The following is a 21,490-nucleotide window of genomic DNA, read 5'->3' on the forward strand; positions in this document are numbered from 1 at the left end:
ACTTGGTTGTGAACTAGGACTCAGAGATGGGTGATTTTTTTTGTTTTTGTTTTGTTTTTTGTTTTTTTTTTATTACCGACACCACAGGCCTTAGAATGGTAGCAATTTAAATATTCCCCTTTAAAATCAAAAAATGTAAAATCAATAAGTGAATTTTGAAGCTCCCTGCACTTACCTGCAACAGGAACATAAGCCTAAAAATAAGCAGGGATGGTGAGAAAATTAGACAAAAAGGCAAAAATAATTCCAGCTTGCATGTAGACTTAAAGAGACTCTGTAACTTGAAAAAGATCCCCTGGGGGGTACTCACCTCGGGTGGGGGAAGCCTCCGGATCCTAATGAGGCTTCCCATGCCGTCCTGCGTCCCACGGGAGTCTCGCTGCAGCCCTCTGAACAGCCGGCGACAGGCCCGACTGTAATTTCAATATTTACCTTTGCTGCTTCCAGCGGGGGCGCTGTGGCTGCATTCGGCTCGGAAATAGACGGAAATACCCGATCTCCGTCGGGTCCCCTCTACTGCGCAGGCGCCGGAGACTTGCACCTGCGCAGTAGAGCGGACCCGACGGCGTTCGGGTATTTCCGCCTACTTCGGAGCCGACAGCCATCAGAGCGCCTGCGCAGGAGCCGGGAAGGTAAATAATGACGTCATCTTTCACGGAGGGCTGCAGCGAGACCCCTGAGGGACGGAGGACGGCGTGGGAAGCCTCATTAGGATCCTGAGGCTTCCCCCACCCGAGGTGAGTACCCCCCAGGGGACGTTTTGCCGTTACAGTTCCTCTTTAATGCAAATTTACACAATGTACGCAAATCAGCGGCGATCAGCAAAGCGCTGCTGCACAAGTGGTGCAATCGCAAATGTGCTGTATGTAGCATTTTCCCAGTAATTTCGTTGTGATTCTTATTGACTATGACAATTGCAAAACGCAATCACCAAAAAAGGTCAAACGTCTCAATCGTGAAACGCAATCACTAGGTGATTGGGATTGCGCTTTGCAAGTACGAGTGAGTCTTAGAGACAGAGCATCAGGACAACCAGGCAATTTGCATTAAATAAAGGTCAGCCTCCATATCCCTCTCCCTTCAGGTGTGCTGTAAGGCTAGTCCTCTCTTTTCACACTTGCATTGCTTTGTATGGTGACATAACAACATGCAGGTATTCCGGGGTCTTGCATGAAGCACTTTTTTCAATGAGCTATATTAAGGGTACCAACAAATCTTTCCATCCTATATAATAATTTTGAAGTGTCTCTGCGTCCCTGCACTTCCTCTGTGTGTGTGTGTGTGTGTGTGTCCGTCCGTGTCCGTGTTTTGCGCTACTGCGCATGTGCAGCACGGACACCCATTGCACAGGGAGCAGGATGGGAGGGCGTGTGCGCGCGGGGCGGTCACAGGGGAAGGAGGGGAGGGAGTTAAAACACAGACCTAGAGCCCGTTTTTAAACGGGCTTAGGTCCACTAGTCCTATCTAATATAACCCCTGTGTCGCTGCGTCCAGCTGTCTCTGTGTCCGTGTTTTTGCTAATGTGCGCAGTACAGACAGCTGTTGGGACAAGAGGACGGGACCAGGGAGTCAGGCGGGTGGCATGCGAAGCACGTGGCGGGCATGTGCCGCGGGTGGGTGTGCATGTGCATGACTGGCGGTGAAGGCTGTAAGAGACCTAGAGCCCGTTTTTAAACGGGCTAAGGTCTACTAGTATCTTTATAAATGAATAACAGTAATAAAAAAAAGCCCCTCCTGATTCTTCCCTGAGTCTCCTGTCTCTCCTGTCTTAACAATTTTCTTTGCTTTTCTTTTTAACCTAATTTCACTTGAGAATGGGGGATGAAAGGAAAAGGCCACGCTGAGTAGGCAGCACTGCAGTGTATGGAGGACACTCTCTGACAGAAGCTGGTTGAGATTTTGTAACTGCTTTTGAAGTATAGAAGATATTTAAATTGTGTTTTTGTGTCAGATACGCTATATTAATCTTATGTGGGGGTTGGAAATTAAGTTAAGGGATGGGAACTGTCCATACGCGTGAAGCTGAAGAGGCATGAAATAAGTGGTAAAGTACACCTGAAGCGAAATTAAAAAAAAATCAAATTGGATTTATATTGTCTTGATCAGGAATGTTTTTTTTTTTATTGGACAGGCTTGTTAGTCAAATGCTCTGTAGGAAGTGGCCAGACATGAGCGCATTTAAACTGGGCATGTACACATTTTAAAGCCACACATGCCCAGTACAAGGCAGCCCTCATGCATGAAAGAAGATGCGCTCAATTGCTTCTTTTTCCGGAGCATGCACAGTTCTCAGCTTGAGTATTGCCTAGTTCAAATGTGCTTTATTCACAGCCCAGTGAATGTCCAGGACATATGAACATAAAACCCAATGGAACTGGGAATGGGTGGGACCCCCAAAGACAACGAGCAGCAGGAAGAGAGGAGGAAATGCTCTTGCACACACAATTTTTATTTTAAAGTAAAACTGAAGCATCACGGGGGAAAAAAATACTCGCCTATGGAGAGGTAAAAGCTCTGGATCCTGGTCCTCTCTCTGTGTCCCCAGTCCACCATTGACAACCACACCTACCCAGTCAACTACATTTTCAGTAATCCTTGGAAGGCTCCGTAAGCACTCGCGCATGTGCAGTACGGAGCAGACTGTCTTCAGGAATCACTTGGGTGTGACTCAAGTCTGACTGAACTAGCCACATGCTTGTTTCAGGTGTGATTCAGACACTACTGCAGCCAAATGGATGAGCAGGACAGCCAGGCAAGTGGTATTGTTTAAATGGAAACAAACCTGGCAGTCTTCATATCACTTTCACCTCAGGTTCCCTTTAAATATTGCTTTCAATGGAAATCATGCTGTCTATATTCTCAGCTGAATCTCTCATTAGATTGCATTGTCTGAAACCTGATCTCATGACATGCCTTACACTCAGTTTTTGTGCCCCCGTCCTTGCCTGTTTCTAATGTTCACTATAATAACAATGCAATATATTAGAAAAGATTTCCTGTAAATGTGTATTGGAATTCCATACACGCATTATAGAGATTGTGCTCAATACGGGGTGGAGGTGGGGGTGGGGGGGGGGTTAGGCAGGCTGTGAAGCGGTTTCTGAGGAGTGAGAAGCTGACAATTTGCAAGGCTTCCTCACAGTCCTGCAGTCATACCTAAGTTCACATACAGTTTGTATTAGCAGAAGGAGGATGAGGTATTTGTGTCAATTTGCATCTCTTACTGCCTCCTGTTTCTATGGCACTAATTAACACTTCCAAGCTGCTAGGTGAGCTGAAGTTCTGTTGGTGCTGCAGAATGATTTTTCCATTCATTGTTATTCAAGCAGAATTCATTTGCATTAAATATTTTAAAATTGGGAGGGGTAAGAAAGGAAAAGATCCCTTGCAGATGTTATTTCCTTATCACTTGCCATCCGATTTATTCGCTTGCCACTGAAGTGCATCTCCCGCCCACGCAGAAGTATGATGCTTTTTTATGAGCTGAATGTGTAGATTCATAGCAAAATGTTTTATTTCTTTGTAAATCCCTTGTCTGTTCGAGAGCTCTTCATGCAGTAACAATGGGGAAAACAGATCTTGGAGCAGTAATGCACAACTGACTTGAAGTATTGTTGGCTTGTAATTAGCTGCTAAGGACATGTACTAAACACCTTGACTATGAAGGAGTTAAAAGCAAGCTTTAAAGTGAATCTAAATTCTGACAGACGAAAAAGGGCTTTGTTAGTTGTGCTATTAACAATCTTCCCATGCTGGCTGTTCAGCCAAACCTGCCAGCTGTGGTCCCAGAGTGCTCCCTATTAGGCAAGATAGTCTGTGTGGGTTTGTGTGATGTCTTTTTAGCTGTAGAGAATGGGGCCTGCTGAGCAGCATGGACAACTTATTTTGTGCTTGGGAGGGCGACCGCCTTGAACAGGCATGATGCCTTGATCAGTCTTTCCAGTGCAGCTTTGGCCACACCTTGCCCCCTCCCGCCCCAGTTTTTCAGAGGTATACTTTTATTATTTAATAGGGTTTTCTATTATATATCTACAACTTTAAGTTATAAGGTTGCTTCCACAGTAGAAGCTGCATTGTGTTCCCTGAAAAAAACAGAAATGCACTGGAGCAAAAAAGTTGCACCACATGTTATGTGACCTTTAGGTTGCATACAATTAATGAAAAGTATGCTTCACTGAGGTAGTTTCAGAAACTGAGGAGTCGGAGTGGGAGTTGGATGATTTTTGTACCGACTCCACAGCCCTGGTTAGTATTAGACTAATGCCGGGAATACACAATGCGTTTTTGCGTTCGTTTTTGCTGTCGCTTTCGATCGATTCTACTCTCGAATCACCGCTAGATTCTCCTCTCGATTCCTTATCTTTTCTTCTCAATTTTCATTCACTTGAATGAGGAGAATCGAAACGAAAGTATGTATAACCACAAATAGTGTGAAAGTAGCCTAAAGCGGTGTGAAATGCAACCTTACTTATTGCATTTTGCATCTGATTTTAATTAGTTGTGGAAGTTCCTTGTTTTGTGTAGAGGTCATCCACAGGTCACCTAATGACTCATGCGATTTGCACTACCTTCACCCATTCCACAAGTCACTCTTCCCACCTTCAGGACAACCCAATGGTATAAATGACTTTCTTCTTTAACATAGTGTCAGGAGGGATGAGCACTTCTGAATCAGTGTTCTCAGTGATGTTGCAGGCTGCTAGGCAACATAAGAAGAGCATCATTTTGTGTTAGGTCTCCTACCACACACTGGATGCTTCAGAAGTCTGTATATACCCATATATCTATAAAGAAAATATGGAATTTAATGTCCTACTGTCACATAAAAGGACCCCTTAGTGATAATTAACTTGAAAAAGTGTCCCTTTTTTCAACCAGACATGCTTTCTGTCCATCAACTTTAAGGGTCCTTTAGAAGATATTTACATGCAGACCTAAGCAGCTTTACCTTCTCATAGCTTAACCTATAGCTTACCGTATATATATGTTATAGCTCATAGCTTAGCATGTAGCTTACCGTGAAACTCCAAGTCCTGGCAGACCCTGAAGTAATGCAGAAATGTAGACACCTCTCTTGCTGCTCTCACACCTTGCCTCTGCACCTCCAGGACTTGGACACAGATTACGGATTTCTGTTTATTATTATTATTTTTATTATTATTATTATTATTATTTATTTTGTACTGCACATCGGAATGTAAAGCTGCACCTTTCAGTTAAATTTGATTATATCAGACCTATTTCACTTTAAACTAATTTCACACTCATTATATAGATGTTGATTCTTGAAGAGCCTAGCTAAAGGTGTGCATTGTCCTTAAAACCAATAAGAAAGTGTGATTCTATAAGTGGCTGGAGTGTCAGATAAGCTCTTTAGGGAACCTCACATCCCTTTTTTTTCTTCAAACTTTAAAGCTTTCAAAATGCATCTAGCACTTTTCTTGCTGGCACTGGATAAGGAAACCTCTCTCTTTTCTTGCCTCAGAAAATGCATGAAAGATGGCATCAGGGGCATAATAAATGGGCCCCCTCGCAAATTTTTGATGATGGGATCCCCCAATGGTCATATCCCCTCCCACTTCATATGAGGTGTTGCCATCACGACCCCCTCCTTCCCCTAACTCTGTGATCTGCAAACTTGGCTCTTCAGCTGTTTAGGAACTACAAGTCCCGCAATGCATTGCAGGAGTCTGACAGCCACAGTCATGATTCATCTATGGGGGAGACCCTTGTATTCAGAAAGGTAAATTAGTTTGAGCCCCCTACAGCCCTTCAACCCCTGGGGTGCCATGCCCCCTATATTTATGCCCTGGATTATATCGCTATTGACGTGCTGGCCAAAGCTTGAAAGACAGAGTAAATGTGGGTACTGCTTTATGGACCTTACTACCTTTTCTGTGGACACGTTCAGGTATGCTGATACAGGGCAAAGCAGACTGCCATGGCGAAATCTATGCCGTGCAAAGGGAAGAGACCAAGATGTGGAGACTGCCTCTGCTTTTGGTGAATAGTTGGGGCAGCAAGTTGAGGGAGCATTTCTCTGCCTTCAAAAAAAGAATTGGAAGAGTTAGAAGCTGTTCCCATTGGTGCATTTTTAATGTAGAGATTGTGATTATTATGTGTGCATTATTTTCCATGTCAACCTCCTGTCATCTCAAACTAAAAAAGAATGTGCCTGTCCTACTTAGGATTCAGTTAAAGCACATGTGCATGTCTTTATAACTTTGATGTTACCTGTAAATCGTTGCTGCTTATATTGTTAGGTAACCAGCAAAATTTATTTTATTGTGTGACGTAAATGTGCTCCTGTTGATTACAGTAGACTTGTCCAATGTAGTAACCTGCTGACTTAGATTTAATTGTGCTTTTTGTTTAAGGTTCCAATGGGAGCATATTAAGCAAGTGCACAAAAGGTCCATACACCATGTCATCATGCGTGTCCAAGAGGACTTCTTCTGAGAGGTCCATCCTGCAGGATGACCATGAGACGACAAACCAGCCTCACATTGTATGCAGCTTCTCAGCTCTGAGTTTAGACATCGGAATGGAATCTGTTATTGTGGTTACCGAATATGATTCTAGCATATCTGAGATAGAGCATGGCCAAAATGGACAAACAGGCCACAAGGATGGAGAGCTCAAGGAGAGCTGCAGAGAAGAACCTGATCTTCATAGACTAACGGAAAGTGGATGTTTGAAGGATGACACCGAAGGGCTTCCAAAGGATAATAAAGACCAGAGACTAAAACTAAACCTGACCAATAGAAAACTTTCACTTCAAGAACGTTCTCCATCTGCTCAATCTCCAACTGATAACTTGGGCACGAATGGACGATATATTTACCCATCTCTTCCATATTCTCCAGTAACATCACCACAGTCTTCTCCCCGCTTACCTCGTAGACCAACAATAGAGTCCCATCGAGTTAACATTACAGGTTTCCAGGTATTGATTTTTTTTAGTTATTTTTTTCACTCTGAATGTTTACAAAACTACTATACTCCTCTAAATGTACCCAATACAAATGGGGAAATGTAATTTTATAAACAGTTGACTTAATTATTTTCTCCTTTACAACATTTTCACATGAATGAAGGATCACTATCTGAAATTGTAAAATTTAGAATGCCTAAAAAGTCCAATCAAATTTGTTATATAAAAATGGATTGTCCAGAAAAATGTAATGTATTTTTTTTTTTCAAAGTTATCTGAATTCCCCTTTCTTTAATTTGTTGATCGACCGTGGTGGAAAATTTGTATCAATTTTGCCAAAAATAAAATGGTGTAGGGTAGATGGAAAATCTCCCTATTTTATAGACCCAGCCAATTTTGGGGGGTTTTCATAACTGCTCAGATATTTCAAAAGTTTTAATCAATTTAAATTGATAATTCTTGAATCGAAAGAAAAAACTAAAAAAAACAAGTTTTTTTTTTGTAGCCAGATGTATATTTTGTAGAAGATGTATATTTGTCACAAAATAAAATGCACTGTGTTGCAGTAGTAAATTGGTAGTAAAACTCTGACTGCTGTTAGTCCATCTCCTTATGGAGGATTCTCAGAGCTTTCTTTATTTTCAAAAGCACTTCATGACAGTTGCTGTCCAACTGACCAAATAGTGTGCAAACAAGTAGGGAGGTTGGCCAGCATTTTTGTATATATATATCCTTTCTAAGGAGTACTTTTGTAAAGAGTGGGTGACTTCATAGGAAAAAAAAATGTATAGTACAATCCCCTACCGCATTGTCAAAGAACATGCACTTCAGTGGAGAACAGGAATGCTTGTTTGACACGCCCTACTTAACAGTTTGCTCTAAAGCAGCACTTTCAGAAGTAACGGGATGCTGCTGCAGTAGAAGTCTGTGAGCCACCTACTGCTGCAACTGTATTCGTTGATGGCATTTCTATTTGCCATTTAAATGTAATTACAGTAACGATCACCGCAAAATTAACAGATTAAATTGGTGCCATAGTAATTGGATTATAAAAACTTGAGAACAAGAAAAGTAGAGATCTGTTACTAGACCATCATCACTACTTCCCCATACTGTGAATGAGGCCTAAAGCTTCATTCGTGTTTATTGATATTATTGGTTTGTTAACCTAAACCTTTATGTCCTCTAAATCTAGCTGACTGACATAGCAAACATTTTAAATTGCATTTACTTATGAAGTACTGTTTATAGTTCTCTTTTGAATGCATTATGGTTTATCTGCTATTTGAGTATGGCTGGATACATATATTAGTATACAATTCTATCTATTGGTTGCTAATATACTCATTGGTAATTCTGGAGTTCCTATTTGTGTATGTATGAATGTAGTCAATATGGAAATTAAAGCATGTCTACCAAGAGTACTGAATTGTTCACACCTGACTGCCTTCCTTCAAATTAAAGTGTTCCACTTGGTTCTCCTGTGCGCAATAATAGGACTTTAATAAATGACAACTGTAGGTGTAGTGATACATGATAGAAGGTGCAGTGATCTGACACTTATACCGGCATTTTGATGTCCAACAACCCTAGAATGCATTCTGTTAAGCTTCTCTCTTATTGCTTTATTTCAAGGACTGTGTGCAGCTTAACCAGTACAAGCTGAAAGATGAAATCGGAAAGGTGAGTGCGGCCTTCATACACGAAAAGTATTTTTCATAACCTCTGTGCTTTTTCTGAATTTAAACTTTTGAGTCATCAAGTTTTTTCCATCTGAAGATTAAAAACCTGCAAACAAGTGAGGTTCTTGGTTGATTCATTTGCAGTATTTAGTTGTTTGAAAGTTTTAAATGTGTGTAGTTCCCCCCCCCCCCCCCCCCCCCCCCCCCACACACACACACACACACACACACACACACACACACACACACCACCTCCACCATCACCATGACTTTAAAGGGAACCTTAACTGAGATGGATATGGATGTTTCCTTTTAAACAATACCAGTTGCTTGGCAGTCCTGCTATCTCTTTGGCAGCAGTAGTGGCTGAATCACACACCTTAAACAAGCATGCAGCTAATCCAGTCCGACTTCAGTTAGAGCACCTGATCTGCATGCTTGTTGTGGCTAACAGTATTAGAGACACAGGATCAGCAGGAGAGTCAGGCAACTGGTATTATTTTAAAAGGAAATCCATATCTTTCTCAGTTTAGGTTCCCTTTAATGAAAGTATGAATCCAGGCTGAATCCCACTTGAAAAACATTGGGGATGCCTTTTCTAAATCACCTTACGCAATATCTATGTATGATTTTTTTGAATTTGTGAGTTTTGGGGAAATTTCTCAGATTGCGTACATGAGAAAAGGCTGCTCAGGTGAAGCATATTTCCAATACTGCCGATATTCTACTAATTGTTTATGCCAAGCCTACCTCTCACACTAATCCTTCCCAGACCAACTCCTAACACAATCTGTCCCCTAGCTACTCCTAAAACTAACCCTCCTGCTACCCTACGCCTGACATTAACCGTTCCCTACATACTCCTAACACTAATGACCCCCTTGCTACTCCTAAAACGAATCCTCCTGCCACCCTATGCCTAACACTATCTGTCCCTTCTCGCACAATATCTTCTACTGGCTGTAAAGTCTGGCATCCAAATTACAAACTGGACGCTGATATAGCTGCAATTAACATTAAGCGTAATTGCGGCGGTGATGCCTAAATTACCTGCCTCAACCAGATCTTCTTCAGTGTCTTCTCTAGCAAGAAAGCTCTTGTTGCTAGTTGTAGACGTCCCAAGAGCGAAGGGTTAATGGTAGTGCTTCTTCATTTTCTCTGGTAGTGAGACAGTGTTGAAGCGTTGCACTACCTTTCTGTGTAGCTTTCTAAGCTAGGTGTTCCTCCAAGAACAGTTTAATAATATGATGAGATGTCCTTGTGAAGGGTGTGTGCTTACTTATACCTGTAAAGCAAAGATGGGCCACATGCTGCAATAAAGGGCAATTTAAGAAAATTACACATTTGAAACCAGATTGCAATTAGTATAATGTTGCTTTTTTTTTTTTTTTATAGAAACAAACTACTTGCAGTGTTTAAAGTGCTGGTGTGAAACTGTTTACCAAATTGTTATTGGGGTGGTGTGTGTGTGTGGGGGGGGGGGGGGGGGGGTGTTGTGTTCATGTGATTTATGAGCTTTTTCTCCAATCCACCTGGACAGAAAACATATCCTGCCTTCCTGAGTAACCTAATGCTATATGTGTTAGCCCCTTAACGCCCTGACATACTTGACTATATGATATTTCATTTTGGGGTCATGACCTCAGCTTCTGAGCAGACAGAGAACCTCTTAAGCACTTTGGCTCTTATCAGATTGTCCCTATTCCACCTTCCACAACCCCCTTGTTCCATATCTGAGAAACTACTCTTATTGGATGCCCCAATCTAAGCCAAGCCATACCCCCACTGATCAATAAAGTATACTGATTGTCTAGACCAGGGGTCTCAAACTCAATTTACCTGGGGGCCGCAGGAGGCAAAGTCAGGATGAGGCTGGGCCGCATAAAGGAATTCACAAAAAAGTCCTCAAATGTCATTAACAGTTTTAATTATTTCTTCTGAACATGAAGTGTCCTACCTTATAGTTCCCTTCAGTGCTCCCATAACAAGTAATCCGCCGTGTCCCCACCGCAAAACGAGGGCTGCAGAGTCCCCAAATCGCCCGGGGGGCAATCCGCCGGAATTTCCTGGAAGGGGCAGAACTTTCAGCTTCAGCTCTGCCTCTCCTGATGTCAATCGCGGTGGATCGCTGCCTCTGCCCACCCCTCTCACTCTTCACAGAGAGGGGCGGGGAGAGGCGGCGATCCAGGCGGCGATTGACGTCAGGAGGGGCAGAGCTACAGCTGGAAGTTCTGCCCCTCAGCGTAGTCGTGGATGTTTGCCCGGGGGATTTGGGGGCTCTGCAGCCCTCGTTTTGCGGCGGGGATACGGCAGATTACTTGGGAGCACTGAAGCGAACTATAAGGTAAAATAGTTTGCTTCCGTGTCTCTTTTGCTTTTGCCGGCGCGGGTCACAAAATATTGTACCGAGGGCCGCAAATGGCCCGCGGGCCGCGAGTTTGAGACCCCTGGTCTAGAGCTTCTAAAATTAGATCACACCGCTTCACTTAAATGGTTCAGGTTATTGGAGCCGCTCTCTGTGGGGTCTTTTTTAGATCCTTTGCTTGCCCCACTGATCAATGTCCTACAGGTGGAGTGGTCAGTGGCTGGAACAACAATTTCCTCGCCTTCAGTTGGTGCAAAGGGAGGGACTGACTGCTGTGGACACAATGCCCCTTTCCAAAAGTGACTACATGCAGGAGACTGAACTTTATAGTGACAGCCAGGGAAGAGGAGTATGATACATTGACTTACATGGACAAATGAAACCAAAGCCACACACACACACACACCACACAGCCATAGACCCTGAACAAGCATGCAGCAGATCAGGTGTTTCTGCCAATTATTGTCAGATCTGACAAGATTAGCTGCATGCTTGTTTCTGGTGTGATTCAGAAACTACTGCAGCCAAAAAGATCAGCAGGTCTGCCAGGCAACTGGTATTGTGTAACAGGAAATAAATATGGCAGCCTCCATATCTCCCTGGCTTCAGTTGTCCTTTAAGGTTCTGAGCACTTCTGGGTGCCATTTTGTTGCAGTGTGAAAGAGGAATGACCAGTGTTCAGGCTTTCAGCTGCCATGCCATCGCTGGCTCTCTCATCTTCCGACTAAGCACAAGTACTGGAATTTCATTAGCATCATTCTACAATGACAACTGTACTAAGAACATTCCTAGATGACATCAAATGGGTACAGTGTATGGCCCGTGTACACAAAGGTTTCTGTGCCTGCCTGTGCACCTTCATTTTTAGGAGCAAGAAAGCACAATGGACAAGGTGTAATAGCTGAAAAAGTTGATTGCTATTTTTAGCGTTAGATTGGGGTTTTTTTTGCATAGAAATTCTATTGCATAGATAACAAGTGAAGTTACTTACCTCTTCCTGTACTGGAAACAATATGAGATCATTTCCTTTGCTACTAATTCATGTTCTCTTTCTTAGCACTACACTAGCACTTTTTCTTCTTGTACTACACATACAATTCAATAGATTAGAAGTTTATTTTCACTTCAGATTTGCTTTAAATCTATTTTGAGTCTTGCATATACAGTAGTAGCAATGTGAAGTAAACCATCACAAAAAGTTACCTTTTTAAATAATGTGATGTTTGCAAAATCTAAATTTTAATAAAACCTAGTTCTACTCTCTGTAGATAACAACAAAGTATGACGGATTGATACTGGCCTCTGGCTTAATATATTAGACACAGTGTTCCTGATGTCCCTAAATAAAGTCCATCTGATTTCCATATTTGGGCTAAAAGCTTGGAAATTTTAGTATTCATATTTATAGCATTGGCCGTTGTGCCTGTGTTGTCATTATATCACTGCTTCACCTTTTTAGACAGCTCTCATGCCTTTCTTATTCTGGGTAAAGAGGCTGACAAAAAGACCACTGACTTGGATCTGATTTTGTTCTGAATAATGCTAGTAACCTAGTACCCATATTTTGCCATATTATTATTATTATTATTATTATTATTATTACTACTACTACTATTCTTGAGTTTAAACAGCACCGTCCTCTTCCATAGTGCTGTAATATCTTATTACAAGACGTGGGTGCATAAGACAAAGGAAGTACAAAAATTCTATGACCATTCATTCAAAGGGCCTGAACCAATTCACTTTTGCTCCTAAGAAATCTCCTAGGAGCTAATTTTTCATCTTCTGTTTAAAATAACTTTTCAGCACTCTGCAATGGAAAAATTACCAGTAGATGAAAAGTAGTGTCAAAATTACTCTAGAGTATTTTCTTGCTTGCTGGTGGCTTAAAAGGCGTCTTATTGAGAAAGTGTAAATATATCACTTAGGAGAAATCGTAGGCGAAAAAGTTAATTGAATAAGAACCAAAGTGTTCTACAAAACAGCAGTTGCAAGACACAATAGGGGAGGGGGACCTGGCCTTGCAAGCTCGCAATCTGAAAGCTCCATGAACCACAACCTCTAGACGCCAATTCAACTTCATGGGAAAATCAAAAATTCCTGTGTTGCCTATTCAGTTTCAATACCCAAACAAACACTAGTAAACTGAAAACTGTCAAAAAACAAAACACAACACGAAACCTGTAGATACATTCATGAACTTGGCTAAGTATCTGAATATGATACAGGAAATTTGAGGGTACTTATCAATGCAAAATCCATCGGAAAGAATTTTGAATTCTGCTATGATCTGAAGGAAAATTGTATCATATAGATGAGGCTTAAAATGTATTGGTCTACAGACAGGTTTAATTATTCCCATAAATGGTATCAAATAAATACACCATATTCAACTTGGAACTTAAGTGGATTCCTTTGGTCTGTTTTGCTATCTAGAGTTCAGTTCCACTTTAAAGGGACTCCGAGCAGTGCAAAAACTATGGAAAGATGCATATCATTTTAAAGCTCTCTTTCTCCTCTTTCCAATGATATATCAACCGCCACCCTACACCTTTTAGTTTTCGCTATTTTCGCGGTTGAAATTGCCGTGGCCGCAATTTCGATCGCGAAAATAGAGAAAACTAAAAGGCGTAGGGCGACGATTTAGGGGTCGTCAGAAAGAGGAGAAAGAGAGCTTTAAAATGATATCCATCTTTCCATAGTTACATTGTATTACACAGGGCGACTTTTTCTCAAAGTCAGCAGCTCCATTCAGCGGCCGAGGCAATTTCAATCGCGAAAATGGCGAAAACTAAAAGGCGTAGGGTGGTGGTTTATATATCATTGGAAAGAGGAGAAAGAGAGTTTTAAAATGATCTGCATCTTTCCATAGTTTTTGCACTGCTCGAAGTCCCTTTAAACCGCTCTGAAGCGAGTTACATCTACATCGTGCTGGGAAAAGTTGTTTATTGTGATGACTTTACAAATGTTTGTGTTCTTGCAGGGCTCTTATGGTGTGGTGAAGCTGGCTTACAATGAAGACGACAATACTTACTATGTGAGTGATAATTAATCTGTGACATGTATTATGTGTTACCATCTGTACCCTGATCCGGACATACACATGCATTCACGTTCCTTTTGCCACCTTTTCTATTTGCCGCTGATATTTTGGAGTACTCCCATCTCTCTGGTTATTTTTCCTCAGTTTCTTCAGTAAACTACCTTTCTTTGTGTGCCTACACTTTGCTCAGGATGTGCTGCTGCCCTCCCCCAGGACATACTGTATGACAAGCAGTGCAATGTAGAAGGTGTTGCTGGACTTGCATTGCCATTCTACCCTTTGAGGCGGAAACTACCCACCATGTCCAACAAAAAGATGAATAAAATGTAGTTAGTTGTAACTTGATTGTGTGATAATCCAGGAACAGCGGCTTCCACAGGGACCTCTAAGCAAACATAATTTATGGGTCAGTGGGGAAGAAATCCAGTTTTAAATATAGATTGTCAAATATTTACTTAGTGTTTAAAGTGATTTTTTTTTTTAAAGGTTTCATTTTATTTTGAAGTATGTTCCCAACATTTTTTAACTGACCCATTTTATTAGCTTTGGCTACTTCTATTTTTTCTCTTTACAGGCAATGAAAGTTCTTTCAAAAAAGAAGTTAATGAGGCAAGCTGGATTTCCACGTAAGTGATGTCTGGGCCATTGGCTGCCTTTCAGCAGCTACTGCATCTATTTTTTATTATTATTATTATTTGTTTAAACCCAGTGTAGCTCACCTTGTTCACGGACTATATTCGTATGGCGGATACAAGTAGTTTAGGGCTGTTAGTCACATCAATTGCACACAGATCTCCTATTACTGTATATACTCGCATATAAGCCAAATTTTTGACCCAAAAAAATGTGCTTAAAAGTCCCCCCTTCGTCTTATATGCGAGTCATGTACTTGGTGCACACTTCCCAGCAGTTTTCATGCCCGCAGATGGTGTCTGCGGTAATAACTGTCCCGCGGGCCTGCTATTGCTACACTAGAGCGGAGTGAAGAAAGAAACATGTTGTGCGCACTGGGGATCCCTGCTGTGCCCTGTGTCTGTGCCTGCCCCCAGTCGCAACATGGTGTGGAGTGTGCAGCAGAAAGCAATGTGCAGCAGATAGAACCATGCCATGTGCACTGGAGATTCCTGCTGTGTTCGGTGTCTGTGCCAGAGTGCGGCAATAGGATAACTGACCTGTGCCCCCGTGGCAGGAGCAGGGATAGGAGCATACCGTGCGCACTACGGAACCCCCTGTGTTGGGTGTCTGTGTCCGCCCCCTGCCCGTAACATGTGTAGGATATATTGTAAAAGGTTTATCAAGCGCTCCACAAAAGAATATAGATATGGAAATGCAGAAACTGTACTTGTTATCCTCAGCGCTGCTGTGCCACCCCAGTTCTGCTGCTACAGCCTGCAGTCACCCAGTGCTCACAGGGTATACAGTGTCCACCACCAAAGGACAAAACCAAATGCCAGGCTTAGTACAATCTATACCACAGGGGGTTACACTTTATTTCACAAATGATTAAAAACAAAATAACTTACATTGTGGGTCCATGCAAACTGGACCCAACTGCATAAAATCGCTCATAAGGTTTTTGCACTGAATTGCATCAAGTGCACCTTATCATAGTGTGTAGTAGAGATAGCCCGTCTCTCCTTCCCTACCAGGTTTTGGCTCTATGCCGTCATCAGGTGATCCCCTTAAAAATTGAGTGTTTTGGTCAGTTTGACATTGATTTTGATCATTTCAGTCATCTTGTTTACAATTAAATCAGAGGCACTTGTAAGTCAGACAAATATAACATAACATTTATAATGAAATAACCACAAATGTCTTTTCTGTGCTCACATCATCCGTTTTATTCAACCCCCAAGTGACATTCATTCTTAGTACAACATGCTTTTCCAGTTATAACCGCTTTTAAACGTGAAGCGTAGCTTGACACAAGTGTCTTGCAGCGATCTACGGGTATCTTAGCCCAAAAGCCTCCAGTTCAGTCACATTCCTAGGCTTGCACGCTTCAACTGCTTTCTTTAAGTCCCACCAGAGGTTCTCAATCGGATTTAAGCAGGGCTGTGGAGTCAGTCCTGGAGTCGGGGCAATTTTGGGTGCTCAGAGTCGGGAAAAAATGCTCCGACTCCTAATGAATTTACACTGTAATTAAATTATTTCTCAGATAATAGTCATCATAAATAATTTATACATACAGTAATAGCTGTGCTTAGTCCACAAAAATGAAATAAACCAATCAAAATGAGTTACTTGTGCTGTTTCAATAAAGCAGTCACCGTATTTTTAAAGTCAGATATACACATCTGATTGTGACTGTATATATGTGTACACAGGAATCTCATATATACTAAATAACATCTATGCTGTAAGTATAGCCTGATGTGTTGCTGTGTCACTAATAGAGATGGTCAATGAGATGGAAATAATTCTGCGTTGATTCTGATTTATGCAAATGTACGCACTCTCTTTGCTCATGAAATCAAATAATTTGATATGTTGTTAAAATTTGGTTTGGTGACGACGAATTAAATGGTACCTGAGACGGATGAAAAGAAAAGTTTTATACATACCTGGGGCTTCTTCCAGCCCCCTTCAGGCTAATCAGTCCCTCGCTGTCCACCTCCACCACCTGGATCTTCTGCTATGAGTCCTGGTAATTCAGCCAGTCAGCACAGTCCGGACGCATGCCGCTTCCACAGCCAGGAGCGTTCTGCACCTGCACAATAGTGCTGCGCAGGTGTCGTACACTCCCGGCAACGGAGTGTGTGCATGTGCACTACGCCAGACGGGCTCAAGTACCTTGGACTCATAGCAGAAGATCCAGGTGGCAGAGGAGGACAGTGAGGGACTGATTAGCCTAAAGGGGGCTGGAGGAAGCCCAAAGTATGTATAAAACTTGAATTTCATCTGTCTCAGGTTTACTTTGTTTACTTTGTTACATATGCACTCTCCATAGAGCTGCAGGGAATCCACTGAGAATGTTGTGCACGTTGAACACAGAGGTGTTGTCTGTCACCCATAAACCTGGTTCAGATTGTGCATGAAAAATGTGTAATAGAGGAAATATCTCCTTATTCCCCTGCAGAGCACCTGCACATCACTCTTACATGTACCCACAGTTACATTGCCTAGGGCCTGATAGATTTTCTTTGTTCCGGTTTGTACCTTTTACAAGTACTCTTACCAAGGACTAGTTTTAGTCTATGACTAAAGGGAATAAATATGGCAGTCTCCATATCCTTCTCACTTCAGTTGTCTTTTAAAATTCCTAAGCGTTGGCAGTTAAGAGACGAATTTCATGTTAAATACTTTCAATCAACAATATTGAAATATTAGGCAGTATAAGGCAGAGAGCCTCTGAGGACGCTCAGTGAGCGAAACGGTCGTCAGGTCCCCACACTGCTCCCACCATACCCCACAGCGCTGAAAGGACCTGGTAGGAACTTTTTTAGCATGTTGTTTGTACGTACGCATGTCTAAGAGAAATTTTGAAGCCGCAAGAATAAAGCTTTTTTAAGTGGAATGCAAGTGCCAAACTGCTCCTTCCCTTCTTTTTTTCTCTTTTTTGTTATGCATATTGTTGTTTTTTGGTTTTGAGCACGCATGAACCACTTTGACCCAACCTGGTCATTACTCCGGATCCCCTTAATGTCGTGTACATGCCCTTATGAAAGCACACTAGCGGTGTAGTGCCCGCCTACTTTTTTCTATCAATCATCATTTGAAATATTGAAATATGCAAATTAGAGGAGTCGACGTTGGAGTCGGTGGAATCCTAAACTGAGGAGTCTGAGTCGGTGGATTTTTGTACCAACTCCAAAGCCCTGGATTTAAGTCTGGTGACTGCGATGGCCATTCCAAAATGTTCCAGCCTTTAATCTGCAACCATGCTCTAGTGGACTTGGAGGTATGCTTGGGATCATTGTCCTGTTGAAAGGCCAACGTCTCCCAAGCCTCAGGTTTGTGACGGACTGCATCACATTTTCTTCCAATATCTCCTGGTACTGAAGAGAATTCATGGTACCTTGCACACGCTGAAGCTTCCCTGTACCTGCAGAAGCAAAACAGCCCCAAAGCATGATTGACCCTCCGCCATGCTTCACAGTAGGCAAGGTGTTATTTTCTTCATAGGCCTTGTTCTTCCTCCAAACATAACATTGATCCATGGGCCCAAACAGTTCTAATTTTGTTTCATCAGTCCACAGAACACTATCCCAAAACTTTTGTGGTAGTGTTCTGTGGACTGATGAAACAAAATTAGAACTGTTTTGGGCCCATGGATCAATGCTATGTTTGGAGGGAGAAGAACAAGGCCTATGAAGAAAAGAACACCTTGCCCACTGTGAAGCATGGCGGACACCCCCACTTTAGGGCCTCTTTTTTTTTTTTCCCAAAAAAAATTCGGCTTCTATGCAAGTATATACAGTATTTATAAAGCGCCAACATATTATGCAGCGCTAAATAACGTTAAATGCTGACATGCTAATTAAGTTTAAAAAAAAAGTTTGACAGCCGGCCTGTCCTGTGCCGGTACACAACGATTCTCTGGTCCTCTGACATGGCACAGTTTCCATTTCTTCAGTCTCTGTCCCCTGCATCTGCGCCGCCGCGCGTGTCCTCATTTGTGCTCCCGTTGCAGAGAGCATCCTGCGCAGGTGCAGTAGATATTTTTCTCATACTGCGCCTGTGCAGGACGCTCACGGCAGCGGGAGCTCAAACGAGCGTGTGCACAGCCAGGGCTGCGCAGGCCCAATGGCAGTCAACTTGGAAGTCGGCGGTGAAAAACGGAGCCGCGGTGGGGGACCGAAGGATCGTTATGTACAGGTGAGGGCACAGGATGGCTGCAGGAGATTGGCAAAATCCCCGGGTAAGTGAAACTTTTTTTTTTTTAAAGATATCTTCAGTTCCGCTTTAAAGGACATCTAGCATGAAAAATTGTAAAATTAAATATAAATACATATAAATGTATATTTCTTACAGAGAAAATGCAGTTTAGATTTAGAGAGATAAAGGGATCGCTTTTCAGATCAATACAGCGCAAAATCAATCCTGTTATCCGCCAGGAGCAGATCGGACATGTCAGAAATTATAATTTCAACCCATTGATCTGACAGGAAATTGAATAGTGTGTAACTAGCATTTCAGTAGGTAGTGAAGATCTGACAGGTCTATCAGGTTTTGGACTAGTTCATCTCCTTATGGGAGATTCTCAGTTATTTCTTTCTTTACGAAAGCACTTACTGACCTGCAGTTTCTCAGTCCAACTGCCAAAATAGTGTGCAAGTGAACAGGGAAGGACATATTTGTATAGATCCTTTCCAGGGAGTGTTTTTATAAGGAATACATTTATTACTGAAAATCCCCCATGAGCAGATGGGACTAGTCTCGGCGAATCGGCGGCGAGTGGCGGCGATCGCGTACTACACACAGCTAGCAAAGTGCTAGCTGCGTGTAGGAAAAAAAATTATGCAAATCGGCCCAGCGGGGCCTGAGAAATCCTCCTGCGCAGGTTACCCCGAGCTGAGCTCGGGATAACCGGCAAGGAGGTTAATTACTGAATGCTCTGTCTCTTGAAACTATTGAATGTCTTAAATGTCTCACGCTCTCCTGCCTTTGCCATGTGTACCACAACCAATTCCGGGTACGTCTACAGTGTACTCGGCGAATAAACTGATTCTGATCTCCTGCCCTTCCACTGCTGAGCTCGTACCTTCTGCACATTGGGGCCGCGCTCCTTTTCTGTGATGAGTGCAGCCATGCATGCGCATTAGTTCAGAGCTGCTCATTCACAAGTAGCTCTGGCTTACTGCTCATGTGCACTCGCCTGGCTACTGCACGGCATCGCTAGTGCCATAGGAGGAGTGTTGCCCGCCAAGATTGCCAACTATGCCTTGTATGGGCAGTTCACATGCAGAATGTGGCGCCAATGCACCCTAAAGCTGTAGTTCCTGTGTGACAAGCTCATTAACAGCCTTGCACAGTTCAATAAGTTTAGGTTTGAGGGTTGTGGAATTTGAGCATGTGCTGGGTCATGTGTAGTTAGGTTGTAAACCTTGGATTAAGTTGTGTACAGCCTTTATTTAAGTGAGCTGGAAGTGTATAATTAGAGCCCTCCTAGATTGCAGTATGTTTTCTGTGGCTATATACTGTAGTTTATAATGTGTTCTGTGAGTGGGTGTTGTCTGTAATTACAATGGCATCAGGTTACTCTGCACATCTCATAAAGCACACTTGCTTTTGGATTGTTTTTGTGCTTATTACATGACTTGAAACATTAACCCACACTATCAGGCTCTTAAAGAAAAAACTATAATCACTCTAAAACAAAACTTTTAACAATAATTTCTAAAACGTGGCTACATAAATTTAGGTCACCAGATAAGCTATATTGGAGGGTAAGCCCTGGATCACCTGCGAAGCCATATAGGTAGGTTGAAAGCACTTAGATACAGGAGAACTTATAGAGGCAGGGGGGGGGGACACACCAGGGAACTGTATAGGGGAAGGAGGGGGCCACGGCCACTTGACACCAGGAATCTATTTAGGGGAAGTAGAGAGGACCACTAAACACCAGGAACTGTATAGGGGAGGGAGGTTGACCACTAAACACCAGGGAACAGAGGTGGCCACTAGGCATTGAGGTTGGCCTGCGATTCGGTCCCAGAGTTCAATTTCGGCCCACTTTGTATTTGAGTTTGACACCCCTGTCCAGCTACTGCTTAATGCTTACGTTTTTTTTTTTTTTTTCCAAGGCCCAATAGATTTTCTGGTACATGGAAACCATGGAATGCTAGATTTCATATACATATTAATAGAGGGAATTCAGAATTATTTAAATTGTTGCCTGGATTTTATTGCATGTTTCTTAGAACATTTTGGGGGTATATTCATGAAGGAGCAGTAAAATTGCAGTGCAGATGTACATTGCAGTTTTACTGATCTTTACTCAAATATGACAACATGCATTATACCAGCAACGTGCTTAGTATACATAATGTGGTTTGCACATGCGCCACATTACTAGTAAGTGGTGGTAAAATGACCATGCGCTGCCTGCACACAGCAATTCTATATCAGTTTTGTGAATATACCCTTAATCTCTACCTGTGTCTTTTCCTCTCTACAGGTCGTCCACCTCCCAGAGGCGCTAAAGTAGCCACCGATGGAGGTTCTCAGGCCAAAGGTCCGATTGAGAGGGTTTATCAGGAAATAGCTATTCTGAAGAAGCTAGACCATCCCAATGTTGTGAAGCTAGTTGAGGTAACTGCGTATACAGCTTAGTTGTTGTGAGATTCTATAGAATCAGCCATGTTCCAGCAAGTACTGGTCTTTACAATGTTATTGTATTGTATTGTATTTACAAGCAATGGTCTTTCTGACAGAAAAGTCAGTCCGAAGTCAGAACGTCTTTGGAGCCTGATGTGGTAACAGAGGTCATGTTTAATATTACTATAGAACTTCATACCTTGCTG

General features: G+C 42.4%; 1 protein-coding gene across 7 annotated transcripts in view; it reads left to right on the forward strand.

Annotated features, from left to right (window-relative positions):
- The window catches only part of CAMKK2 (calcium/calmodulin dependent protein kinase kinase 2), a 130,496-nt gene that overhangs the window by 50,936 nt on the left and 58,070 nt on the right, over positions 1 to 21,490 (forward strand). For all 7 annotated transcript variants that reach the window (XM_068245148.1, XM_068245139.1, XM_068245159.1 and 4 more), the window contains 5 exons: positions 6,378 to 6,946; positions 8,570 to 8,617; positions 13,965 to 14,018; positions 14,599 to 14,650; positions 21,145 to 21,278. In XM_068245148.1, coding sequence (XP_068101249.1) covers positions 6,378 to 6,946; positions 8,570 to 8,617; positions 13,965 to 14,018; positions 14,599 to 14,650; positions 21,145 to 21,278 — 857 coding nt within the window. The remainder of the gene's footprint in view (positions 1 to 6,377; positions 6,947 to 8,569; positions 8,618 to 13,964; positions 14,019 to 14,598; positions 14,651 to 21,144; positions 21,279 to 21,490) is intronic.

The sequence above is a fragment of the Hyperolius riggenbachi genome, chromosome 1, assembly GCF_040937935.1.
Source record: "Hyperolius riggenbachi isolate aHypRig1 chromosome 1, aHypRig1.pri, whole genome shotgun sequence".
Lineage (NCBI taxonomy): Eukaryota > Metazoa > Chordata > Amphibia > Anura > Hyperoliidae > Hyperolius > Hyperolius riggenbachi.